Source organism: Trachinotus anak, unplaced genomic scaffold, assembly GCF_046630095.1.
Source record: "Trachinotus anak isolate AG129_WGS33_773 ecotype Australia unplaced genomic scaffold, CSIRO_AGI_Tana_v1 ptg000023l, whole genome shotgun sequence".
Lineage (NCBI taxonomy): Eukaryota > Metazoa > Chordata > Actinopteri > Carangiformes > Carangidae > Trachinotus > Trachinotus anak.
The window spans coordinates 8,687,682-8,711,757 of record NW_027273874.1 but is presented as its reverse complement, the minus strand read 5'-3'; the positions used below and the strand labels follow the sequence as shown (position 1 = coordinate 8,711,757).

The 24,076-nt window shown below is 39.6% G+C and overlaps 4 protein-coding genes across 7 annotated transcripts; all 4 read left to right on the top strand.

The window, feature by feature from the left end:
* The first annotated feature begins 227 nt into the window (after nucleotides 1-227).
* Nucleotides 228-3,860, top strand: LOC139607065 (type-2 ice-structuring protein-like). Its single transcript, XM_071459677.1, has 6 exons — nucleotides 228-365; nucleotides 468-570; nucleotides 2,278-2,414; nucleotides 2,942-3,076; nucleotides 3,158-3,269; nucleotides 3,567-3,860. The coding sequence occupies exons 2-6, from the start codon at nucleotides 510-512 to the stop codon at nucleotides 3,632-3,634; spliced, it is 513 nt and encodes a 170-aa protein (XP_071315778.1). The 5' UTR covers nucleotides 228-365; nucleotides 468-509; the 3' UTR covers nucleotides 3,635-3,860.
* A 1,415-nt stretch (nucleotides 3,861-5,275) lies between these two features.
* On the top strand, nucleotides 5,276-8,901 carry LOC139607060 (type-2 ice-structuring protein-like). 2 transcript variants are annotated; one of them, XM_071459669.1, is made up of 8 exons: nucleotides 5,283-5,457; nucleotides 5,569-5,663; nucleotides 5,807-5,857; nucleotides 5,996-6,058; nucleotides 6,197-6,312; nucleotides 8,079-8,213; nucleotides 8,302-8,410; nucleotides 8,565-8,901. In XM_071459669.1, exons 2-8 carry the CDS (start codon nucleotides 5,603-5,605, stop codon nucleotides 8,639-8,641), a joined length of 612 nt encoding a protein of 203 aa, XP_071315770.1. In that variant the 5' UTR covers nucleotides 5,283-5,457; nucleotides 5,569-5,602; the 3' UTR covers nucleotides 8,642-8,901. The 2 variants fall into 2 exon arrangements, with proteins under 2 accessions (XP_071315771.1, XP_071315770.1); XM_071459670.1 differs by lacking the exon at nucleotides 5,996-6,058 and having other exon boundaries at nucleotides 5,276-5,457.
* Nucleotides 8,902-11,853: 2,952 nt separating this feature from the next.
* LOC139607062 (ladderlectin-like) lies at nucleotides 11,854-13,852 on the top strand. 2 transcript variants are annotated; one of them, XM_071459672.1, is made up of 6 exons: nucleotides 11,854-11,977; nucleotides 12,077-12,112; nucleotides 12,520-12,626; nucleotides 12,775-12,909; nucleotides 13,001-13,112; nucleotides 13,427-13,852. In XM_071459672.1, exons 1-6 carry the CDS (start codon nucleotides 11,878-11,880, stop codon nucleotides 13,495-13,497), a joined length of 561 nt encoding a protein of 186 aa, XP_071315773.1. In that variant the 5' UTR covers nucleotides 11,854-11,877; the 3' UTR covers nucleotides 13,498-13,852. The 2 variants fall into 2 exon arrangements, with proteins under 2 accessions (XP_071315773.1, XP_071315772.1); XM_071459671.1 differs by having other exon boundaries at nucleotides 11,864-11,977; nucleotides 12,517-12,626.
* A 6,268-nt stretch (nucleotides 13,853-20,120) lies between these two features.
* On the top strand, nucleotides 20,121-22,120 carry LOC139607063 (ladderlectin-like). 2 transcript variants are annotated; one of them, XM_071459673.1, is made up of 6 exons: nucleotides 20,121-20,246; nucleotides 20,346-20,381; nucleotides 20,786-20,895; nucleotides 21,029-21,163; nucleotides 21,255-21,366; nucleotides 21,695-22,120. In XM_071459673.1, the coding sequence occupies exons 1-6, from the start codon at nucleotides 20,147-20,149 to the stop codon at nucleotides 21,763-21,765; spliced, it is 564 nt and encodes a 187-aa protein (XP_071315774.1). In that variant the 5' UTR covers nucleotides 20,121-20,146; the 3' UTR covers nucleotides 21,766-22,120. The 2 variants fall into 2 exon arrangements, with proteins under 2 accessions (XP_071315774.1, XP_071315776.1); XM_071459675.1 differs by having other exon boundaries at nucleotides 20,122-20,246; nucleotides 20,789-20,895.
* The last annotated feature ends 1,956 nt before the right edge of the window (nucleotides 22,121-24,076 follow it).

Below are 24,076 nucleotides of genomic sequence, written 5' to 3'. Positions count from 1 at the left end.
TTGGATGCTTCTGCCCTTGGATATATAGCACTGGCTGCTTACGTGACCTTAAGGACCAAAGCAGTTCTTACTTTTTTTGTGTGAAAAGGACCTTTTCATCATGCAGTTCGGGTCTAACATCTTCCATCCACTGAAATGTTTACTTTCAAGAAAGAAAATAGTGTGGGATGTGGTGCCCTTTGATTTGTTGACCAACTTTCAAACTGATAAACTTGAGGGTACAAACAGATAAGGACAATGTGATACCTTTTATCGAGATAAGTTTGTGAATATAAGAAGTGGTCTTTCCTCTTGTTCAGCAGCTTTGCACAGGACGACCACAGGCGGAAACTGAGAAAGAAGAAGAGAAGATCATTCTTCAGCAGGTTTGTTACGATTCTCACCTCTTTGCTGGTCACTACAACTACTCTGCTCTCTTCATCTCCCTTCAGGATTATTAGTTGCTTGTCTGTCTGTCCTGTTTTTAGAACTAAATCATCATTTTCAACATCTGCGACAACTCCATCATCATGAGGATCCTGACTTCGTTTCTACTTGTTTGTGCCATCATGACTCTGGCCAGAGCTGATGGTGAGTATTGGTTATCAAGTTTCGTAAAAGCATTAAAAGCATAGGCACATGTATAGACAAAATGTGGTTAAACATGTGACTGAAGTCACAGAGAAAACGAATATCAGTTGTTCTCACCTCCCTCAACTGAACGGTTAAACATTTTATGCAGAGGCTAATGTGACCAGAGCCAAGCTAACAGATTATTGTGGAGAGAAAACTTTGTCATGGTGACTCGCAGCCCTCAGACACCACAAATGCTCCATTATTAGCTTTTAAATTGAAACACAATTTTATTATCTATCCATGCATTCAGCTATTAAATTCTACCACTTACCTGTAGCTGAGGAGATTGGGTAGTTCATCCAAGGCATCATCTTCCCAGCAACGTTTTTCAGTACCTCCTGGGTGGACCCTGAGGCATTCTCTGACCAGATGAAATAAACACTCACTGGCTACTTCATTAATTACACCTGTTAAACTGTTTGTTAATGCAAATATCTAATCAGCCAATCACATGGCAGCAATTCAGTGCATTTAGGCATGTAGATATGGTCAAGACGACCTGCAGTAGTTCAAACCCAGGATCAGGGAGGAAATGTGATTTAAGTGACTTTGAACGTAGTATGGTTGTTGGTGCCAGATGGGCTGATCTGAGTATTTCACAAACTGCTGATCTACTGGGATTTTCCCACTCAACCATCTCTAGTGTTCTCAGAGAATGGTCTGAGAAAGAGAAAATATCCAGTGAGCAGCAGTTCTCTGGGTGAAAATGCCTTGTTGATGCCAGAGGTCAGAGGGGAATGGTCAGACTGCTTCAAGCTGATAGGAAGGCAACAGTAACTCAAATTACCACTCGTCACAACAGAGGCATACAGACAAGAGTCTCTGAACGCACAACACGTCAAACCTTGAAGCAGATGGGCTACAGCAGCAGAAGACCACACCGGGTGCCCCTCCTGCCAGCTAAGAACAGGAAACTGAGGCCATAATTTGCACAGACTCACCAAAAGTGGACAATAGAAGATTGGAGAAACATCACATGGTCTGATGAGTCTCAATTTCTGCTGCGACATTTGGATAGTAGGGTCAGAATTTGGCATCAACATCATGAAAACATGGATCCATCCTGCCTTGTATCAACAGTTCAGGCTGGTGGTGGTGGTGTAATGGTGTGGGGGATATTTAGTACCAACTGAGTGTTGTTTAAATGCCACAGCCCACCTGAGTATTGTTGCTGACCATGTCCATCCCTTTATGACCACAGTGATCACAGTGAGTTCACTGTACTCAAATGGCCTCCACAGTCACCAGATCTCAATCCAATAGAGAACCTTTGGGATGCTGTAGAATGGGAGATTCACATCATGGATGTGCAACAAATCTGCAGCAACTGTGTGATGCTATCATGCGAATGTTTTCAGCACCTTGTTGAATCTATGCCACAAAGAATTAAGGCAGTTCTGAAAGCAAAAGGGAGTCCGAACTGGTACTAGCAAGGTGTACCTAATGAAGTGGCCGGTGAGTGTATATGCTCCCCAGCATGTTCTGTTTCTGTTCCAGGGCCTCCTACCAGTTGGACATGCCTGGAAAACTCCCAATGGAAGGCACCCCTAAGGCATCCTAATTACATGCATGAACCACTTCAACTGACCTCTTTAGAAGGGGCAGCAACTCTTCTCTACAGTATTATTACATTACCCACAGTTCTCTCTTTGTCTTTTTTAGACAACAGCACCACCTCTTTAGCAAATGTTACCCTGAAGTCATTTGGTCCTGCAACGTCTTGTCCGGATGACTCCAAGAAATTCAATGGTCTCTGTTTCCACTACATTCCACGAGGCTTGAGTTGGGTTGATGCTGAGGTAAACAGGATGTTGTGGATTCTTCTTCACCAAGTTTGTTCTGCGGTCTTCACTTGCACCTTTCATTGGCATTTGCTTGGAACTGCTTAGTGCATTCAAAATACCATTCATGTGAAATTCAAGGATACTGTAAAGATTAGGACAGGTCGTGCAATGATTTCTACCAAAGTTTGTGAAAATTTACAAATTAATTTGTGCATCTGAAATTGTGAAAATCATTTAACTTATACCAAGAAACCAAGGAAAGCCAAAAATGTTGCATCTGTACTTTGTGTTTTAAAATTTAGAAGTGAAAACACATATTTGCTTTAGAAATGTTTGGCAAAAAATCAAATGTAACCAAAGACAAAATCTCCTGATTAAACCACCACAGTCAATTTAAACACTGAATAACATCACCTTTTCTTCATCATTACCTCTTTTACAAATGTTCACTTCAAGCAGACCCAAGCCTCCATCCTCCTGTTGGTGGAGGAGGTGGTGTGTCAGAGTCCAGCTTCACATCTGTCTCTGCATCTCCACTGTAGAAAAACTGTCAGGCCATGAACGGAAACCTTGCATCGGTCCACAGTTTTGACGAGTATCAACACATTCAGTGGGTTGTACGGTCAAGTGCTCAGGATGATACGATAGCTTGGATTGGAGGCTCTGACTGTCAACAGGTAATTTATCACTAAAGCTCTGGTGTTACAGAGAGAACTACACTTATTAACACACCGGTTCTGTCCTCTCTTGTCCTCTAGGAGAGTGCTTGGCTCTGGAGTGACGGCACAGCTTTCACATTTACATCCTGGTGTTCAGGGGAACCAAACAATGGATTGAACAATGAGCATTGTTTACAGATGAACATTGGAGGTAAATCACAACACACTATCTGTTCTGGTGACTGAGTGGTATAAATGAGAATTACACAAATAAGCATTTTGGATGTTTAAATTAGTTTTACAACATGTCTCCATGAATTGATTTCTATTTCTCTCAAATCTCTATAACCAAGTTCATATGTGGCCTACTCCACTGTACTGGGACTACAGTCCTTTAATGTCACTGACCTTCCTTGTGTTGATGTATTGAAATGTTAAGTCTTTGTTGACTGTGTTAGGTCCTGTTTTTTGTGGTTTTAACTGACTCCTGTGTTTCTTCTGTTCACAGATAACAACTGCTGGAATGACATAGTGTGTTCACATAGACTCCCGTCAGTCTGTGCCACCAAGCTGTAAAAAAGCTGACACCACCCCACACTGGTGGACGTGTGACAGTGTGGATGCTGACACTGTCTTCAGGTGTCACCAGCCTCATGTAATCACATGTTTAATTCTCTGCTGTAACGCTGTTAACGGGATGAAGTGACAAGTAAACAGGAGCTGGACTCCCTCTTCAGTGAGAGGAGACTGAATGTGTTGTAGAACAAACGCTTTGAGCACAACCTCATTAAAATAGCTGGAGCAATGAAACAAGCTGGTCTCAGAGTCTTTGTTAACTCTTTAACTTTCCTGCATCACATCAAACAGCAGATTTTGTTGTTAGATGATGGTGTTAAACATATTTTCCATGGTGGTAGATTTGGGTATGGTATGACAGAGACATGTCCCTACCAATGTTAATGTGTTGCTGAATTGTCCCTATTGATATTTTCACCCATCTCTTCGCCATCTGTGTAAGATCTATGCAGAAACTAGTAGTTGCCAGGTTTGTGTGTTGTCTGCAAAATGTTGTTTGTTATGATATAGACTGAAACAGTGGGATATGGGGGATGCTCGACTATGATCTGGCAACCGTTGACTTCAAACTGCAGAATGCATTGTTGACCAGCTGTCCTGCTGGATCAGGTCATGAAAATAATACCAGGATTTTGATATAATTTAAACATCATTTGGAGCATCACTGACAGAGCTGCAGAATCTCAGTTGAGATCTGAACATGGTCACAGCAGAGAGTTGGCGCACACACAGTATCACACCACCTACAGGCTTTTATACTCTTTGTGTTTTGTAACATTTTCTTGAAAATCTATCACACAATAATGAAAAAAAACAACAAAAAACAACACAAACTTTCTGTTTAAAATCGAAGAAATAAAATCACGAAACAAGAACAGTTTCAGTTATATCAGCAAACATATGTTCAATTCAAACTCTCAGGCTCTTTAATGTGTGTATGTGTGTTTACATGTGTGCGTATGAACGAGAAAAAAAGGACAGAGAACAAGTGGTCTTCTTCAAAAAATGTCCCTACCACAGATAAACCCAAACCTACTCCCTTCATACAAGAGATCCACTGGACATTTGATCCATAAAATCTTGGTTAGTGAAGCTTCTTTCAACTAAGTGTGTGAAACCAAAATACCAAAATATTGAGTACCAAAATAAAGTAACAAGAATAGAAAGGTATATACAACACTTCAAATAAGACACACACATTTTAAATTGCACACCCGCCATCTAAAGTCTGACCTTCATGCAAAGCCATCGGTTACATCATAATATGAAATCTGCAATCACATGGTTAGTACTGATACTCTACGGAGATAGAGGTGTGCAACTTGATAGATTCCCCTGCTCCCCCCTCCATGGGGGAGAACTGTGGTCAAACTAATCCCTGCCGTATCTAAATCCACCATTGGGTGTGGTGTTCTGTCTCACACTTCTACAGAAATGTAGTTCTTATTTACTTTTAAAGTAGTGAGTAATGTTTTCCTTCAGCGATCATCAGAGTTTACTTTGACTGCTTGACTACTGGCTTTGGGCAGTAGCTGATGTGAAACTGGATAAACTAGCGTTGTTGGGCCAACATCATCCTTAGATAAATATGAGTGAAGTAATGAGTTATTTCACTCAACATGAAACCTTCAACCCGGATCTGCCTTTTAATATTTGGAAATCATTCATTGTTTGACTTTCTGTCTGTGTGTTTTCACTGTGGCCTCTGTTCCTGGTTTTGTACCTGTTTGTCAGAGTATTTAGGAGCTGGTCTTCATTCCTCATGTGTCTTTATCACCTCTACACAGGAAGACTGAAGCCGACTGAAGCTAATCCTGCAGCAGGTTCGCTACAAACTTACCCATCGTCTTCTTTCCTTCATTTAAAGGACTGGTTATCAGTAGAAGTTGGCTGCTCCCTGCAGAAGTATGACTGTCTTTATGTCTCTATGAAAGGTTGTCATCGTCTTAAACATCTGCACCACCAACCATGAAGATGCTGACTTTCTCTTTGTTCATGTGTGCCATGATGGCTCTGACTCGAGCGGCCGGTAAGTATTTACAATTTTTTAAGCATATATATTATGTATTTTTTTTTTTTTTTTTACCATTTTGTACTTATAGGGTGAAGATTGGTAAATTGCGACACTTTCTGAAAATATGCTTTCAGTAATACTAAACTGTTTCCATCCAGCTCTACCACAAGATCCAGCTGAACATGAGTCAATGGTAACTATTCCACCAAGTGAGTGTTCGGTGTCTTCTGATTTCCAATGATGATCTCCATTTGAGACATGAATATATTGGTATTAATAACAAAGAGTAAATAAATAAAAAGGGCATAAGTTCTATGTCAATAACTGCTGTGTTAAATTTCATCCAGCTCGTCCGTTTAATCTATTTCATAACAATGGAGATAGTTGGGGAATGCCATTCAATCCATCAGGTTGGTATATATATATATATATATATATATAGTATTTGTTTTTACAAAAATTCATTATACTAACAAAATGTTCTCCTGCATATGCACTGAAAAACTGCATCTACATATATTGAATCTCTCTTCTGTATTTGTCTTCAGAAGACCACAATTATTACGGTGGCTGGGCTCCATTTTCTTGCCCTGATGGTTGGACTATGTACAGTACTCGCTGTCTCCTCTTCATTTCAAGCCACATGACTTGGGATGAGGCTGAGGTAACCAGCTCGATTCTATATTAAGATATACAGAGGTTGGACAATGAAACTGAAACACCTGCCAATTTAGTGTTGGAGGTTTCATTGCTAAATTTGACCAGCCTGGTGACCAATCTTCATTGATTGCACATTGCACCAGTAAGAGCAGAGTGTGAAGGTTCAATTAGCAGAGTAATAGCACAGTTTTGCTCAAAATATTGCAATGCACACAACATTATGGGTGACATATCAGAGTTCAAAAGAGGACAAATTGTTGGTGCATGTCTTGCTGGCGCATCTGTGACCAAGACAGCAAGTCTTTGTGATGTATCAAAAGCCACGGTATCCAGGGTAATGTCAGCATACCAACAAGAAGGATGAACCACATCCAACAGGAGTAACTGTGGACGCAAGAGGAAGCTGTCTGAAAGGGATGTCCGGGTGCTAACCCGAATTGTATCCAAAAAACATAAAACAACAGCTGCCCAACTCACTGCAGAATTAAATGTGCACCTCAACTCTCCTGTTTCCACCAAAACTGTCCGTCGGGAGCTCCACAGGGTCAATATACATGGCCGGGCTGCTATAGCCAAACCTTTGGTCACTCGTGCCAATGCCAAACGTCAGTTTCAATGGTGCCAGCAGCGCAAATCTTGGGCTGATGGGCACGTCACTGCCAAGGACTACCGAACCATTCTGGAGGACCATGTGCACCCAATGGTTCAAACATTGTATCCCAAAGGCGGTGCCGTGTATCAGAATCAGAATCAGAATCAGAATCAGTTTTATTGCAAAGTATGTTTCCACATATCAGGATGATAATGCACCAATACACACAGCAAGACTGGTGACAGAGTGGTTTGATGAACATGAAAGTGAAGTTGAACATCTCCTATGGCCTGCACAGTCACCAGATCTAAATATTATTGAGCCACTTTGGGGTGTTTTGGAGGAGCGGGTCAGGAAACGTTTTCCTCCACCAGCATCACGTAGTGACCTGGCCACTATTCTGCAAGAAGAATGGCTCAAAATCCCTCTGGCCACTGTGCAGGACTTGTATATGTCATTCCCAAGATGAATTGATGCTGTATTGGCCACAAAAGGAGGCCCTACACCATACTAATGAATTATTGTGGTCTAAAACCAGGCGTTTCAGTTTCATTGTCCAAATCCTGTATATGCTCAGGTCCTCTACTAGAGGCCTGGGAGTTTAAGGGTTCTGCGCAGTATCTTACCTGTTCCTAGGCCTGCACTCTTCTGGACAGAGACCTCAGATCTGGAATCTGCTGGAGCTGTTCTCCCAGATTGGGGGTCACAGCCCCCAGTGCTCCGATTACCACTGAGACCACTGTTGCCTTTATTCTCCACATCTTCTCTGGAAGTCCTACAGGATCTTAGTTCAGTCACTCTCACCCACCTTAGGAGGTGTCTTCCATTTTGACCTTGCGACTTCCAGCCCATACTCAGCGCAGATGTTCCTGTACACTATGCCAGGCACTTATGATGTTCCATGTACGCTGTTCCTGCCTGCTTCTTACACCCTGCTGTTATGTGCTGAACTGTCTCAGGGGTGTACCTGGGGTCCTGTCTGGTGTGGTAGACCCCAGCCTCTATTCATCTTGTACTAAGTGCCATATACAGTATATGTATGTATGTATGTATTTAAACAAAAAAAGAACGAACAACTTAGTGCTATTCTTACTTGCACACCTGGTTAATTGCGTCTTCTTTCAGTGTCACATTTTGACAGTTCTTTTCATTGGCCACTCTGTTCATCTCCACTGTAGACAAACTGCCGGGCCCTTCAGGGAAACCTTGCATCTGTGTACAACGCTGAACACGCCAGAGAGATTCATGAGGTGATGCAACGTGCCGGACATGAGCATGAACAAGTATGGGTTGGAGGCCATAATACAGCAGAGGTATATCATTCATCATTCCACAATGTCGGACAGTCTTGTAAATAGTGTTCTATTATGAATTCAAACAAGAGTTGATTTTGCCTCGTAGAATCCGTCTTGGTCCTGGAGTGATTATTTGAGCGTCAATCTATTTCATCACTGGTGTCGTCAGGAGCCTGCGAAGCACGAGCACCACTGTTTACAGGCAACCTTTGAGGGTAAATCCACCAACCTTTAGAGTGTAAAGCATGAAAATGATTAAGGCAGTGGTGATGGGCAAGTCTGCCTGTCTACATAGTGATGCATCATTAGACGGGTTAAGGTTTTAGTTTCTGAAACACTGATTGACTCCTGTGTTTCTGATTCTTGCAGAAAATATGTCGGGATGCTTGGATGACAAACAGTGTGATGCTCAACTCCCATCTGTTTGTAGCATAATCCTCATGTGATTCCTGGGATGACATGATAATTATCAGTCTCATAAACAAACTGAATTTTACAACTGTATTTCTTCTCTATCCACGTATTGCTACTTTAAGGAACGAGGCAACAAGGGAAACAAACAGGAGCTGGATCATCTCTTAAGTTTTGCACTTTTAATAAGAGCAAAAAGTTTTAATGAAAGAAAGATTTTAGCACAACTGTATTCTGCTGAGTGAACTTTTCTTTCTTGTCTTATGCAAATTAAAAAGTTTAAGCCTTAAAAGAAGCTGGTGGTTTGTAACTGTGTTTCATCTTCTGATTATATGGGTATAATTATCCTCAGCCTAAGCTTTAAAGTGGTGATGATTTTATCTGCAAATCATGTTGGAAAAACGAATCACTTTAAATTCTTTTTCTTTTCAGATCCATATACCTTTGTTCATTTGATAAAAACTGTATAAGATAATACAAATGAACTGCTTACAGTGTTTTATCTCAAGTTAAAGTACTTTGTCAGATGGTATATTTTTGATATAATATATATATAGATATAATATAATTTTAAAAAATACATGCATCTCTATGCTGCAGTCTTACGAAAAACATTTTTTCAAGTTTATTTTTTCACAGGGTTTGGAGAGGAAGTCAAAAGGCAAAGAAGAAGTGATTCAGTGTGGGAAACCTTCAGTGAGACTGAAAGTTATACAGCACAGGTGTGAAGATGACTGTTATGCAATAATTTTAATATTTTCTTTCATGAGAATAACAACTTTAATGAAAATCTTTATGTAGTTTTCCTCTTTTCATCTAAGTTGGTCAAAACAAGGTGCTTGAGGAAATGACTGGGGAGATGAAAGGTCAGTGTTAAAGGTTTTTTAATCCTGCAAGTGTTGAAAAAAAAAACTCTCTTCCATTTTAAGACATATCAGGGTTATTGGTAAAGTGACATGTTAATTGGAAAATTTCACATGAAATACTTTAACAGCTACATTTATGCTTAGTTTCTTTGATAATCAAATGTTCCATTGTAATTATATTCAAAGGTCAAATTTAACATATTGGTGTCATTTGTGTATTTTCATCAGTGACACTCAGGTTGTGAGAAACCGAGGGGTTGTGTGTCCAAACCATTTCTGTAGCCAACATTTCATTCCACCTTCACGTGTGGCCGTTCAGGTCAGGTATAAACACTCCTGATGGACATACATGCTGTGTTATTATAAAAGTTGTCTTAATTGTTTAGTTGAAAATAAGAGACTGGGCATCAAAGGAAACCTCCAGATTATCAGTCAATGATTATTCTGATGCAACGTTTGCACACTTCTCACTTGAAAGCCACACTGTTCCTCAGAAATGTCTCCCTTGTGGGTTGATTATTAATTATAATATTACATGCAAGTCATGTTGGGGAAAAAAACAGCTTGTCTTTTTTTCAGCCAACATTATGTACTAGTGTGTTTGACAACATCTTACCATCCAGTTGCATGTGTTATTCTTAATTACCTATACATGATGTACCTTTAAACAGCTTAATACTTAAGGTTTATAGTAAGATTTGTCTCAAGGAGTTTCAGCACGAAATTTAAGTTCTTCATTCATTTACAAATACACTGAGGAGACAACTCAATAAGAGCTTGCAAAAATACTTCCCTTTTTAAAGCAGTACACTTACTGTCCTTTACCCTGTTCGGTGTATTGTTTTATTAATTCTCATAAATTTTCCTAAACATGAGATAGTGTTGTTTCTTAAGCAGCGATGATGTGATGATGATGAAGAAAACTCCGCTGACACCGTCTTGCTTGTATATAAAGAGGTTTATTACAAAGAAGTCCAGCATCAAATCAAGCACTCGAGATTGCCTGAGAGAGGAGTCGAAGCCAATGTGAATCTCCTCTGAATAACTGCTCTAACTCCCCATCTATATGAGTTGGTTGTCTTCCTGAACCTAAGACAACGTATGTAATCCATACCATAAAAGGCCTCATTCACAAGGACAGTCATCTTCCAAAACCCCTAGACCTAGGACCAAAAAAGGCCACATTCTCCTAAACAGAGAAGCACCCATCTCCCAGTGCATCCTCTGACTTGGGGCCCCTATCTAAACATACCAAACCCATAAAGTTACACATCCTATAGAGCCCCAGACACTACAATAGTTTTACAAATACTTTTACAACTTCCTGTCTGCCATCTAGCATCTATTGAAAACAGTAAAATGAAGTTCTAATCAAACATTTACATCTAAGGAAGGGTTCAGTATTTCACAAGACTGCCCTATGGTAACACTCACATACCCATATGTAAAAGAGTTTATGCATTTGAAAGGTAAGAGAGAGTGTAAAAGTCCATCTGTTAACAAGGCAATACATGAAAGTCATTGAATGTATGTCTGGTCCCGTCTGGTCCCATCTGCCCCAGCGTAACAGGACCCCTGTTAGAAGAATCTTCTGTTGGATCACAGGTCAGTAAATGGTGTTACTCCTGACTACTGGTCTGACATGGTTTATATCTACCCAATACATCCCTCAGGTCGTCTGGTACTTTGTTGTCTCTTGGTGGTTCCTCGGGTCCAGTCTAAGGCTCTAAGTCTAAGACTGTGGATATCTCTTATCCAGAAATGAAACATGTAACATACACTGTATGTCCTTACATCAAGAGCAATGTAGCCACATATGTTACCTATAAGCAGATATATTATTATCACATATATACATTCATACATACATACTGCATGACATAAGAATATGCATTGTAAAATTTGTATATGTACATATATTAAACATATCTTTATGTTTATATATGTTTTTTTTAAGGTTTATTTTTGCCTGTGTAACTTCTCATTCTGGGAAAGTGGTCTAAGACTTTTGGTCCATATTGTATAAAATATCAACATGTATTGACAGGCTTTAGAGTGGATTTATATTTATGTAACAAATGTCTACAATACAAAATGATATAGATATTTGTATGGGGTAGCCAGTCATATAAGTCATTATATGAAATCGTTGCAATTTTTAATAGTTTTCGTCAATGATTTGTGTTTTTTTTATGTATATGTACATATATTTCACATGTATGTATAATGTGCATTTATATTAACTGAGAAACTGGTTCGTTCTGTTCACGAGTTCCCAAACATCTTTGATGTGAACAAACCTTTAAGTTTGTCAAGAGCTTCTCTTTGAGGTTGTGACCCTACGTTATCTCATGGCTCATGTCTGCACTCAGTTCCTCGTTCTGTTGGAGATGATGAGATAAGTAATGATATTTATGAGCTGCTCTTTCTCTCTTTCTCCAGCCACAAAGATGCAGACTGGGTGTCTGCTTGTTTGTGCCATGGTGGCACTGACCGTAGCTGAAGGTAAGTAGTTCTGATTATTGTGTTAAAAAAAGATACATTTTGTGTATTTGTCTGTATGCAGATGAACCAAGTAAATAACTGCTATGTCAAATTGTCCAGCTCTCCCAGAAGAAATGCCTGGTCAAAATCAAACAGGTCAGTGGGTCTTTTCTTTTAGATTATGATTATATGTGAAATGTTGCTGATCACACAGATCAGAAAGCAAAGTTGTATTGTATGAACAAATTTATGTAAAATGGTGTGAATGGAGTATGTTTTTTATAGATTAAACAATCCAGTGAAACCCAGGATCATTCTGTAAGAACAGGTTTCTATGTTCTACTTTAACAATAAGTGATGTTAATAATTAAGTTAAACAACCAGAGCGTGTGTACTGATTTCTAGTTTTCCTCTTCACCTTTCTCTTCTAACTTCTCCAGAACCTCCAAAATAGCTGAAGCGTTCCCCAGGGATCAAGTTTAAGGCCTCGTCTTTTCAATCTATGTCACCTCTCTGTGATACAAAATCAACATTACCAACTGTTCTTTCTTTGTCCTCAGCAGAGAGTCACCTGGTCAAGAGGTCCATTAGGTTTGTCACTGGTTGGTCTAAGATCAAAGGTCGCAGGTTCCGCTACGTTCCAAAACCCATGACTTGGGCTCAAGCTGAGGTAATCACTGAGGTTATTCTGTTTGTACTGACTTGCACATTCGGTTAACTGGTGTCCAGCCTCACTCTCTGTTCTCTCTCTCTCTCTCTCTCTCTCTCTCTCTCTCTCTCTCTCTCTCTCTCTCTCTCTCTGTCCTTCCTCACTGTAGAGAAACTGTCAGTCCATGGGTGCAAACCTGGCATCAGTGCACAGTGTACAGGAGTACAGTAAATTGCAGAGGCTGATATTTATTGTCACTCATGATTACAAAGAAACATGGATTGGAGGCTCTGATGCACAAGAGGTATTTTATCCATCATTATGCAACATTTATCAGGTATTTCATTAAAAAATATACTTGTTTAAACTTCAATATCAATGATTCTGTTATCTAGGAGAGGATTTGGTTCTGGAGTGATGGCAGCCGTTTCCACTATTCACACTGGTGCCAAGGAGAGCCTAATAACTCTGGTGGCAGGCAGCACTGTTTGCAAATGAATTTTGGAGGTAAATGAAAATAAGTTTTTTCTATTCAGTTCTTAACGTGAATGAGTTTTTTAAATAACAAAGAGTAAAAAAGGGAGAAGGTAATCCAGTCTTAATGAAATATTCTTTATCATGATTATAATCATGATTTTTAACATATTAAAGTTTACCACAGTTTACCATTTGTCGTGCTGACAGCCATCTGTCTCTCCACAGCAGCAACAATGTGATAAAGAACAAACCCATTGTTTCTAAAGATGAAGTAGTCTCATTGGACAGTTTCAGGTTTTGGTTTGTGTAGCACTGACTGACTCCTGTGTTTTTGCTGCTCACAGCTGCAAAGTGCTGGGATGATAAGGATTGTTCTGAGCATCGCCCATCTATCTGCGTCAAGAGACGCTGGTGATTCCTGCGCTGACACAGAGGCATTGAGCCCCTGTCAGAATCCACCATAAACATTCATATGTGTTGGTGTTTCTCTTTGCAAACTCATCTGTCTCTGTACGATCAGTCTCACATACAACCTGAAGGCTCATATCCTATTTCACATCTCTATTTCTTCTCTAATGCTGTAATGGTGCTTATGGAATGAAGCGACAAGTGACATAAACAGGAGCTGGATTGTCTCTGAGGTTTTGTACCTGTAATAAGAGCAGACTGAATGTGTTATGAAAGGATGCTTTTAGCACAACTGTACTCTGCAGTAACAATCGATCTTTCTTGTCTAATACAAAATTAAAAGTGTGAAGCATTGAATCAAACTGGTCTGTGAGTGTTATGTTTCTGGTTTTTATGGGTATATGTATGTATATGTATAAATGTAAGTCTGAGAAGACATAGTTTTGGAAATAAGACCTCCTACTTGTAAAGAGGAGCTGTTGGGAGGTGTTCCTCGTTTTCAAAGATCTGTTCACCTGCAGTACAGCCTAATCACCACCTGGTGGCACCACGGGCATTTCTGCAACAAAAGATGAGACAACATTAATGTGTTCTGTTTAAATGGCAGCTGTACACTGCAATGACTTTTTTGACCACTTGGGGGCAGCAGAAACAAGTGGTGAAGGGGTGAACACACCACTGACCTGTCCACACCAGGCAGTTGCTCATTTACACACCAAGCAGTTACTTCAGTGTTATACAAAGAGATGGAGGCACATCTAAAGCAAACGCAACACACACTGCAATGATTGATGTGGAGTCATTGATCAAATATTCACTTTGCTTTTATCTAAAATTGAACGTTATAAACTTCATAAAGGTAGCTTTTATTGCAGGACTGTATTTATTTCAGGTGTAGCTAACAAACTGCCAACCAAGTGTGTAAAACGTACAAAGAGACAAGCAAGTATGCGAGGTCAACGCAGCAGAGTTTCACTAACTGAGACATGCATAACAACCTGACCCCACACAACATGTTAATTAACAAACATTTTCTGGTGTGGGCCATGATGGCTCTGACGAGACTAAAAAGAACAGCCAGTGAGTGTTCAGTGTATTTCCTCTGACTTTCAAAAATTTGAGACATGAATATATTGACATATATATGTATATAAAAGATCTAATGTTCTATGTCAATAACTGCTAAGTCAAATTATCCAGTTGGTTGATATTATGAAGATGAAGGCAGTTGGACAACACCCTTCATTGCAATGGGTTGGTACCTGTTTTATCTTATTTATTTACTTATTTTTATTTTTACAGAAAATGCATTATAAACTGCTTCTTAATATTCTTGAAACTCCACTGGAGAATCAATCTCTCCTCTGTATTTGTCTTCACAAGAGGACGGTTCTGGTGGCTGGACTCCACCATCTTGCCCTGATGGTTGGACTAAGTACAGTACTCACTGTCTCCTCTTCATTTCAAGAAACATGACTTGGGCTGAGGCTGAGGTAATCAGCTCAATTCCTTATTTAAAAAAAATACATTTTCTTGCACACCTGGTTAACGGCGTTTTCTTTGTCACATTTTGACAGTTCTTTTCATTGGCCACTCTGTTCATCTCCACTGTAGACAAACTGCCGGTCCCTTCAGGGAAACCTTGCATCTGTGTACAACGCTGAACACGCCAGAGAGATTCATGAGGTGATGCAGCGTGCCGGACATGAGCATGAACAAGTATGGGTCGCAGGCCATGATACAGCAGAGGTATATCATTCATCATTCCACAATGTCGTACAGTTTTGTAAATAGTGTTCTATTATGAATTCAAACAAGAGTTGATTTTGCCTCGTAGAATCCGTCTTGGTCCTGGAGTGGTTAAATGAAGGTCAATCTATTTCATCACTGGTGTCGTCAGGAGCCTGCGAAGCACGAGCACCACTGTTTACAGGCAACCTTTGAGGGTAAATCCACCAACCTTTAGAGTGTAAAGTATGAAAATGATTAAGGCAGTGGTGATGGGCAAGTCTGCCTGTCTACATAGTGATGCATCATTAGACGGGTTAAGGTTTTAGTTTCTGAAACACTGACTGACTCCTTTGTTTCTGATTCTTGCAGAAAATATGTCGGGATGCTTGGATGACAAACAGTGTGATGTTCAACTCCCATCTGTTTGTAGCATAATCCTCATGTGATTCCTGGGCTGACATGATAATTATCAGTCTCATAAACAAACTGAATTTTACAACTGCATTTCTTCTCTATCCACGTATTGCTACTTGAAGGAACGAGGCAACAAGGGAATTAAACAGGAGCTGGATCATCTCTTAAGTTAAGCAAATCATGTTGGAAAAATGAATCACTTTAAATTCTTTTGCTTTTTAGCTCCATATATATCTGTTCATTTGATAAAAACTCTACAGTGTTAATTAGTTAGTTAGTTAAAGTACTTTGTCTGATCGTATATTTTTTTTAAATAAAAAAAAAAATTCATGCATCTCTATTCTGCAGTATTACGAAAAACACAGTTTATTTTTATTCACAGGTTTGGAGAGGAAGTCAAAAGGCAAAGAAGAAGTTCTTATAAATACAACACTGCTTCTGAGAAATGGGATGAGTTGACTTTTGGGTATTATTATAATATTATGTGCAAGTCATGTTGGGGGAAAAAAAAGTTTATCTGTTTTACAGCCAACATTATGTACTAGTGTGTTTGACAACATCCTACCATCCAGTTGCATGTGTTATTTTCAATTACTGATACATGATGTGACGACCCTCTCTGAGCGGGGCTCACCCTGCAGGAGCCTGATGGGTGGGGTTCGGTCATCAGCAGGATTCGGCTCACTATGTAAGATGGTGGCCGTCGGCCAATCCCCCGGCCCACCCATGGTTTTCATCCTGTTTGGTTTTGTTGTATTTTGGGTCTCTTTAGATTAATTTCCTTTATAGTTGTGTATAATAAACTTCTTTGTATTTATACCTCATGTGTGGTCTTCCCTTCTTTGTCAACCCTTGAACCAGGTTGTGACAAATTGGGGGCTCATCCAGGACAATAGATTGGTAAGACAAAGCTTAGCCTTTTGGGTAAGCCTGTGTTCATTTGGTTTGGTTTGTATTACTTCCTGTGGAAATTGGGGTTTGTCAGTTAGCATGTAGCCATTTGGTGCTTTGGTATGTCTGCCTACTTAGTAACATTCATCTGCGAAGTATCACACATGAATACAGTTTTTTTTCCTTTTGGAGGATAACAATATTCTCGACATTTTGTCTATGTTTTGGTTCAAATTTGGTATGTGTTAATCCTTTGTGCATTGAGGTTTAAAGTGTCCATTTGGTTCCTGGAGTTTTCTCCCATTTGGTTTTGGTGCAGTCAAATGGTGAAGTTTTGCACCTGGATTTCTTGAAGTGGTAGTGAAGGTGGGTAGAGCTACATCCATGGCTTTCTGGGGGTAACTGCACAGCAGAGACTTTCTGGACCCACTGGTTTTCAGTGAATAAGTACCCCTGTCAGTAGCTGCATGAAGACGAGGGTTGAGCTTATGGTTTGTTGTACATTAGTTAGCTTAGGTTTGGGGGAGACTCCAGGTTGTTTGTGTAAGAAACCTTTTGGCTTTGTTAGTGCACAATGGGATTCTGGTTTTGTACCAGGTTTGTTTATGGGTGGGGGTTGGCTGCCCTCCCATTTTGTCAGTGTCATGTGGTCTGGGATTGGGCCTTGAAGCAGACACTGTCCTGATGCATTGTCTTTGGGTGTTGTGGAGTCAGGAAGTTGGTCTTGACAGACCACACAATTGTCTTGTGCACTGTCCCACATTGTTCAGTTCTGCCTTTTGGCTCTGCTTTTATTCACAATAATCTGGCTTGTCTCTCTCATTTAGTCTTAAACATGCTTCCTCTTGTACCAAGGTTGTGGATGCTTGAGGGTGACAAGCTAGAGAAACTCATGGTATGGGTAAGGTTTCTGTGGCAGGGTTTGGTGGGAGGTGTACTTGTATTTGGTATGTCCTTCAACCTTTTGGGTTCAAAAGGGACAAGAGACAACATGGTTACTGATTCAGTGTGAAATGTCAGTTTTAAATGAGAATAAAAAATAACATTGTTTTACCAGTTTTGAGTTTTGTTGTGGAACCACTTTTTGAGGGGGCTGGGGACTATGATGACCCTCTCTGAGCAGACCTCTCCCCGCAGGAGCCTGATGGGTGGAGTTGGTCATCAGCAGGATTCAGCTCACCTGGACCGGCTGCACTATGTATGACTCATGTATTTTGGGTCTTCTTAGATTCATTTCATTTTAATTGTGTAAAATAAACTAATTTAAGTTATAACCCATGTGTGGTCTTCCCTCCTTTGTCAAGGTGACAATGATGCACCTTCAAACAGGTGTATATGAAGTAAGATTTGTCTCAAGGAGTTTCGGCTCGAAATTTAAGTTCTTTATTCATTTACGAATACACTGAGAAGACAACTCAATAAGATCTTGCAAAAATACTTGACTTTTTTAAAGAAGTACATTTAATGTCCTTTAGCCTGTTCTGTATATTTTCTGGCTTATTTTCTCATAAAAATTGAGCTTAACATTTGCTAGTTTTGCAACTTCCCATCTACTATCTAGAATCTATTGCAAAACAGTAAAATTAAGTTCTAATCAAACATTTCCATCTAAGGAAGGGTTCAGTATTTCACAAGACTGCCCTATGGTAACACTCACATACCCATATGTAAAAGAGTTTATGCATTTGAAAGGTAAGAGAGAGTGTAAAAGTCCATCTGTTAACAAGGCAATACATGAAAGTCATTGAATGTATGTCTGGTCCCGTCTGGTCCCATCTGTCCCAGCGTAACAGGACCCCTTTTAGAAGAATCTTTACTGAATCACAGGTCAGTAAATGGTCCCTCAGGTCATCTGGTAGTTTGTTGTCTCTTGGTGGTTCCTCAGGTCCAGTCTAAGGCAAGAATACAGTATATGTCCTCATATCGAGAGTGATGTAGTCACATATGTTTACTATAAGGGGATATACTGTATTATTATCACATATATACATTCATACACATAAATGAATATATAAGTTTATGACATTCACTCACCGGCCCCATTATTAGATACACCTTGCTCGTACTGGGTTGGACCCCTTTTGCCTTCAGAACTGCCTTAATTTTTTGTGGCATAGATTCATCAAGATGCTGGAAACATTCCTCAGAGATTTTGGTCCATGTTGACATGATAGCATCACATAGTTGCTATGGATTTGTCAGCTGCACATCCATGATGCGAATCTCCTGTTCCACCACATCCCAAAGGTGCTCTACTGGACTGAGATCTGGTGACTGCAGAGGACATTTGAGTCCAGTGAACTCATTGTCACGTTCAATAAACCAGTTTGAGATGATGTGAGCTTTGTGACATGTCATGTTATCCTGCTGGTTCACTGTGATCATAAAGGGATGGACATGGTCAGCAACAATTCTCTGGTAGGCTGTGGCATTTAAACAATGTTTAGTTGGTAATAAGGGGCCCAAAGTGTGCCAAGAAAATATCCCCAACACAATTAAACCACCACCACCAGCCTGAACTGTTGATACAAGGCAGGATGGATCCATACTTTCATGATGTTGATGCCCAATCCTGATCCTACCATCCGAATGTCGCAGGAGAAATCAAGACTCATCAGACCAGGCATCAGTTTTCCAATCTTCTATCGTCCAGTTTTAGTGACCCTGGGAATTGTAGCCTCAGTTTCCTGTTCTTAGCTGACAGGAGTGTCACCCAGTGTGGTCTCCTGCTGCTGTAGTCCTTCTGCTTCAAGGTTGTGTGTTCAGAGATGCTCTTCTGTATATCTTGGTTGTAATGAGTGGTTATTTAAGTTACTGTTGCCTTCCTGTCAGCTCGAAGCAGTCTGGCCATTCTCCTCTGACTTCTGGCATTTTTGCCCGGAGAACTGTCACTCACTGGATATTTTCTCTTTTTGGACCATTCTCTATAAACCTTAGAGATGGTTGTGCAGGAAAATCTCAGTAGATCAACAGTTTCTAAAATACCCCCAGACCAGCCTGTTTGGCACCAACAACCATACCACGTTCAAAGTCACTTAAATCACTTTTTGTCCCCATTCTGATGCTGGGTTTGAATTTCAGCAGGTCGTCTTGACCATGTCTACATGCCTAAATGCATTGAGTTGCTGCCATGTGATTGGCTGATTAGATATTTGCGTTAACAAACAGTTGAACTAGACAACAATTCTATATGTTTATTTATGGAGGTTTTTCTTACCTGTGTAACTTGCCATTCTTTGAAGGTGCTTTCAGACTTTTGGACCATACTGTAAAAAATATCAACATGTATTGACAGACTTTGTGAAAGATTTATATATGTCACAATATAAGATTATATATATATCTATATGGGGTAGCCAGATATATCTGTCATTATATGAAATAGTTGCAATTTCTAATAGTTTTCGTCAATGACTTTATGGGTTTTTTTATGTATATGTACATATATTTCACATGTATGTATAATGTGCATTTATATTAACTGAGAAACTGGTTTGTTCTGTTCATGAGTTCCCAAACATCCCTGATGTGAACATCTCTTTGAGGTTGTGACCCTACGTTATCTCATGGCTCATGTCTGCCCTCAGTTCCTCGTTCTTTTGGAGATGATGAGATAAGTAATGATATTTATGAGCTGCTCTTTCTCTCTTTCTCCAGCCACAAAGATGCAGACTGGGTGTCTGCTTGTTTGTGCCATGGTGGCACTGACCGTAGCTGAAGGTAAGTAGTTCTGATTATTGTGTTAAAAAAAGATACATTTTGTGTATTTGTCTGTATGCAGATGAACCAAGTAAATAACTGCTATGTCAAATTGTCCAGCTCTCCCAGAAGAAATGCCTGGTCAAAATCAAACAGGTCAGTGGGTCTTTTCTTTTAGATTATGATTATATGTGAAATGTTGCTGATCACACAGATCAGAAAGCAAAGTTGTATTGTATGAACAAATTTATGTAAAATGGTGTGAATGGAGTATGTTTTTTATAGATTAAACAATCCAGTGAAACCCAGGATCATTCTGTAAGAACAGGTTTCTATGTTCTACTTGAACAATAAGGGATGTTAATAATTAAGTTAAACAACCAGAGCGTGTGTACTGATTTCTAGTTTTCCTCTTCACCTTTCTCTTCTAACTTCTCCAGAACCTCCAAAATAACTGAAGCGTTCCCCAGGGATCAAGTTTAGGGCCTCGTCTTTTTAATCTATGTCACCTCTCTGTGATACAAAATCAACATTACCAACTGTTCTTTCTTTGTCCTCAGCAGAGAGTCACCTGGTCAAGAGGTCCATTAGGTTTGTCACTGGTTGGTCTAAGATCAAAGGTCGCAGGTTCCACTACGTTCCAAAACCCATGACTTGGGCTCAAGCTGAGGTAATCACTGAGGTTATTCTGTTTGTACTGACTTGCACATTCGGTTAACTGGTGTCCAGCCTCACTCTCTGTTTCTCTCTCTCTCTCTCTCTCTCTCTCTCTCTCTCTCTCTCTCTGTCCTTCCTCACTGTAGAGAAACTGTCAGTCCATGGGTGCAAACCTGGCATCAGTGCACAGTGTACAGGAGTACAGTAAATTGCAGAGGCTGATATTTATTGTCACTCATGATTACAAAGAAACATGGATTGGAGGCTCTGATGCACAAGGGGTATTTTATCCATCATTATGCAACATTTATCAGGTATTTCATTAAAAAATATACTTGTTCAAACTTCAATATCAATGATTCTGTTATCTAGGAGAGGATTTGGTTCTGGAGTGATGGCAGCCGTTTCCACTATTCACACTGGTGCCAAGGAGAGCCTAATAACTCTGGTGGCAGGCAGCACTGTTTGCAAATGAATTTTGGAGGTAAATGAAAATAAGTTTTTTCTATTCAATTCTTAACGTGAATGAGTTTTTTAAATAACAAAGAGTAAAAAAGGGAGAAGGTAATCCAGTCTTAATGAAATATTCTTTGGTTTTATCAAATTCGTATGGCTTTAATCATGATTTTTAACATATTAAAGTTTACCACAGTTTACCATTTGTCGTGCTGACAGCCATCTGTCTCTCCACAGCAGCAACAATGTGATAAAGAACAAACCCATTGTTTCTAAAGATGAAGTAGTCTCATTGGACAGTTTCAGGTTTTGGTTTGTGTAGCACTGACTGACTCCTGTGTTTTTGCTGCTCACAGCTGCAAAGTGCTGGGATGATGTGGAGTGTTCCAGGCATCGGCCATCTATCTGCGTCAAGAGACGCTGGTGATTCCTGCGCTGACACAGAGGCATTGAGCCCCTGTCAGAATCCACCATAAACATTCATATGTGTTGGTGTTTCTCTTTGCAAACTCATCTGTCTCTGTACGATCAGTCTCACATACAACCTGAAGGCTCATATCCTATTTCACATCTCTATTTCTTCTCTAATGCTGTAATGGTGCTTATGGAATGAAGCGACAAGTGACATAAACAGGAGCTGGATTGTCTCTGAGGTTTTGTACCTGTAATAAGAGCAGACTGAATGTGTTATGAAAGGATGCTTTTAGCACAACTGTACTCTGCAGTAACAATCGATCTTTCTTGTCTAATACAAAATTAAAAGTGTGAAGCATTGAATCAAACTGGTCTGTGAGTGTTATGTCTCTGGTTTTTATGGGTATAATGTCCCTGCATCTCCAAAACCCCAAATATAATGAAGGAAGGTACAAGACTTGTGTTTTCAAACTCTGAACTTAACTTACGGTGTTACACAGCTTTGTGTATTACACTGACAAGAGAAAATGTGATAAAATATACAGATTTCTGGTTGATGTTCCTGGTTGCAGTAGGTTTTGTGCTGTTCAACTGTTGATATTTAATTAAAATCTTCAGGGATCACAAGTCTCTTCTCGACTATGTTTCATATTTTAGGTATTGGATGAGAGAAATGTAAGTCTGAGAAGACATAGTTTTGGAAATAAGACCTCCTACTTGTAAAGAGGAGCTGTTGGGAGGTGTTCCTCGTTTTCAAAGATCTGTTCACCTGCAGTACAGCCTAATCACCACCTGGTGGCACCACGGGCATTTCTGCAACAAAAGATGAGACAACATTAATGTGTTCTGTTTAAATGGCAGCTGTACACTGCAAGGAATTTTTTGACCACTTGGGGGCAGCAGAAACAAGTGGTGAAGGGGTGAACACACCACTGACCTGTCCACACCAGGCAGTTGCTCATTTACACACCAAGCAGTTACTTCATTGTTATAAACTGTATAAAGTGTCTCTTATGGCAGCTTCAAATTTTGTGGTGTTATAATATGATAAAGAGTGAAAAAGTGGGATATGGGGGATACTCCCCTGTGATCTGGCAACCCTCGACTTCAGCATTGACGAGCTGCAGTAGCAGTAGTGGAGTTGGTGATGAGTGGTGGTGAGTCTGAAAGTGTCAGTGTTCATAGTTTAAAGGTTTCATGTGTCTCAAACATCTTCACTGGGCAAAATGAACATCAGTTGATATTTTACTAAAATTTAAATGTTAAAGTGTTGTGAGATGAAAGTGCCTCTCGAGTGTCACCGAGCGTTTGATCATTTTCTCTTGTCACCAAATAAATATCATGGCTGGTGTGCTGTTCTTTCTCACACTGCAGAAACGTTTGAACCCAGTATTTACTTTTACAGCAATTAAGAAATGCTTTCCTTTAGAGAACATCAGAGTTTACTTTGACTTCATTTAAAGGACTGGTTATCAGTAGAAGTAGCTGCTCCCTGCAGAAGTATGAGTGTCTTTATGTCTCTGTGAAAGGTTGTCATCGTCTGGAACATCTGCACCACCCACCATGAAGATGCTGACTTTCTCTTTGTTCGTGTGGGCCATGATGGCTCTGACTAGAGCTGCCAGTAAGTATTTACTGAGGTTTTAAGTACAATCTGCATTTTAGATAGTTCCATTGTTGACCTGTGGTCTTTTTAACACAAAAGAAAAAGATAAAGTATTATTGAACAAAGGATGCATGACACCCCTTCAAACACAACATGTCCCAAGACTATTTGTAGTCACTATTGGCAAAACACTTGATAATAAGTAATAATAAAAAAGAGAAGTAATTTGATTTTTATAAAAAAAAATTAAAAAGTAATTAGCTTCTTGTTTGCATTTAAAATGTATCAATTATTTAAAAATATATATTTAATATGTATTTAAAATAGTATATACATGTTAGTAGAACAAGTAAAATAGCTAGAAACAGCTTGCTAGAGCTTTTGTTGATGTGGTAATATTTTCTCCAGCTAGATAAACGAGCATAGTGGAGGTGGCCTGCAGGGGTTTGGCCAGAAATCAAACTAGGTTAGGTTTAGACAAACTTCTCCCATGTCACTAAGCACTAGCTCTTCTTAGCTTAATTCCAGCAAGCTAACATTGAATAAAAATTATCTTTCAGAAAACTAAGTTTAGAAAATTGATTTCTCTTAAGACAGAATGTATTTTCTAATCATTAAAAAGATTTTTTACTGTGAAAATGACTTTAAAAAAGTCTTATTTTAACAGTCAAAATGCGACATGATCAAAACTGAAGGGTGAAAGCCGAATGAATTGATT

Excerpts from the sequence above, each read along its gene's own strand:
- LOC139607065 (XM_071459677.1), top strand. The coding sequence starts at position 510 with ATGAGGATCCTGACTTCGTTTCTACTTGTTTGTGCCATCATGACTCTG. Across the intron at positions 571-2,277 it reads GACTCTGGCCAGAGCTGATG|ACAACAGCACCACCTCTTTA; the intron begins GTGAGTATTGGT and ends TGTCTTTTTTAG. Across the intron at positions 2,415-2,941 it reads TGAGTTGGGTTGATGCTGAG|AAAAACTGTCAGGCCATGAA; the intron begins GTAAACAGGATG and ends TCTCCACTGTAG.
- LOC139607060 (XM_071459669.1), top strand. The coding sequence starts at position 5,603 with ATGAAGATGCTGACTTTCTCTTTGTTCATGTGTGCCATGATGGCTCTG. Across the intron at positions 6,313-8,078 it reads TGACTTGGGATGAGGCTGAG|ACAAACTGCCGGGCCCTTCA; the intron begins GTAACCAGCTCG and ends TCTCCACTGTAG. Across the intron at positions 8,214-8,301 it reads GAGGCCATAATACAGCAGAG|AATCCGTCTTGGTCCTGGAG; the intron begins GTATATCATTCA and ends TTTGCCTCGTAG.
- LOC139607062 (XM_071459671.1), top strand. The coding sequence starts at position 11,878 with ATGATATTTATGAGCTGCTCTTTCTCTCTTTCTCCAGCCACAAAGATG. Across the intron at positions 12,113-12,516 it reads GCCTGGTCAAAATCAAACAG|CAGAGAGTCACCTGGTCAAG; the intron begins GTCAGTGGGTCT and ends CTTTGTCCTCAG. Across the intron at positions 12,627-12,774 it reads TGACTTGGGCTCAAGCTGAG|AGAAACTGTCAGTCCATGGG; the intron begins GTAATCACTGAG and ends TCCTCACTGTAG.
- LOC139607063 (XM_071459673.1), top strand. The coding sequence starts at position 20,147 with ATGATATTTATGAGCTGCTCTTTCTCTCTTTCTCCAGCCACAAAGATG. Across the intron at positions 20,382-20,785 it reads GCCTGGTCAAAATCAAACAG|CAGAGAGTCACCTGGTCAAG; the intron begins GTCAGTGGGTCT and ends CTTTGTCCTCAG. Across the intron at positions 20,896-21,028 it reads TGACTTGGGCTCAAGCTGAG|AGAAACTGTCAGTCCATGGG; the intron begins GTAATCACTGAG and ends TCCTCACTGTAG.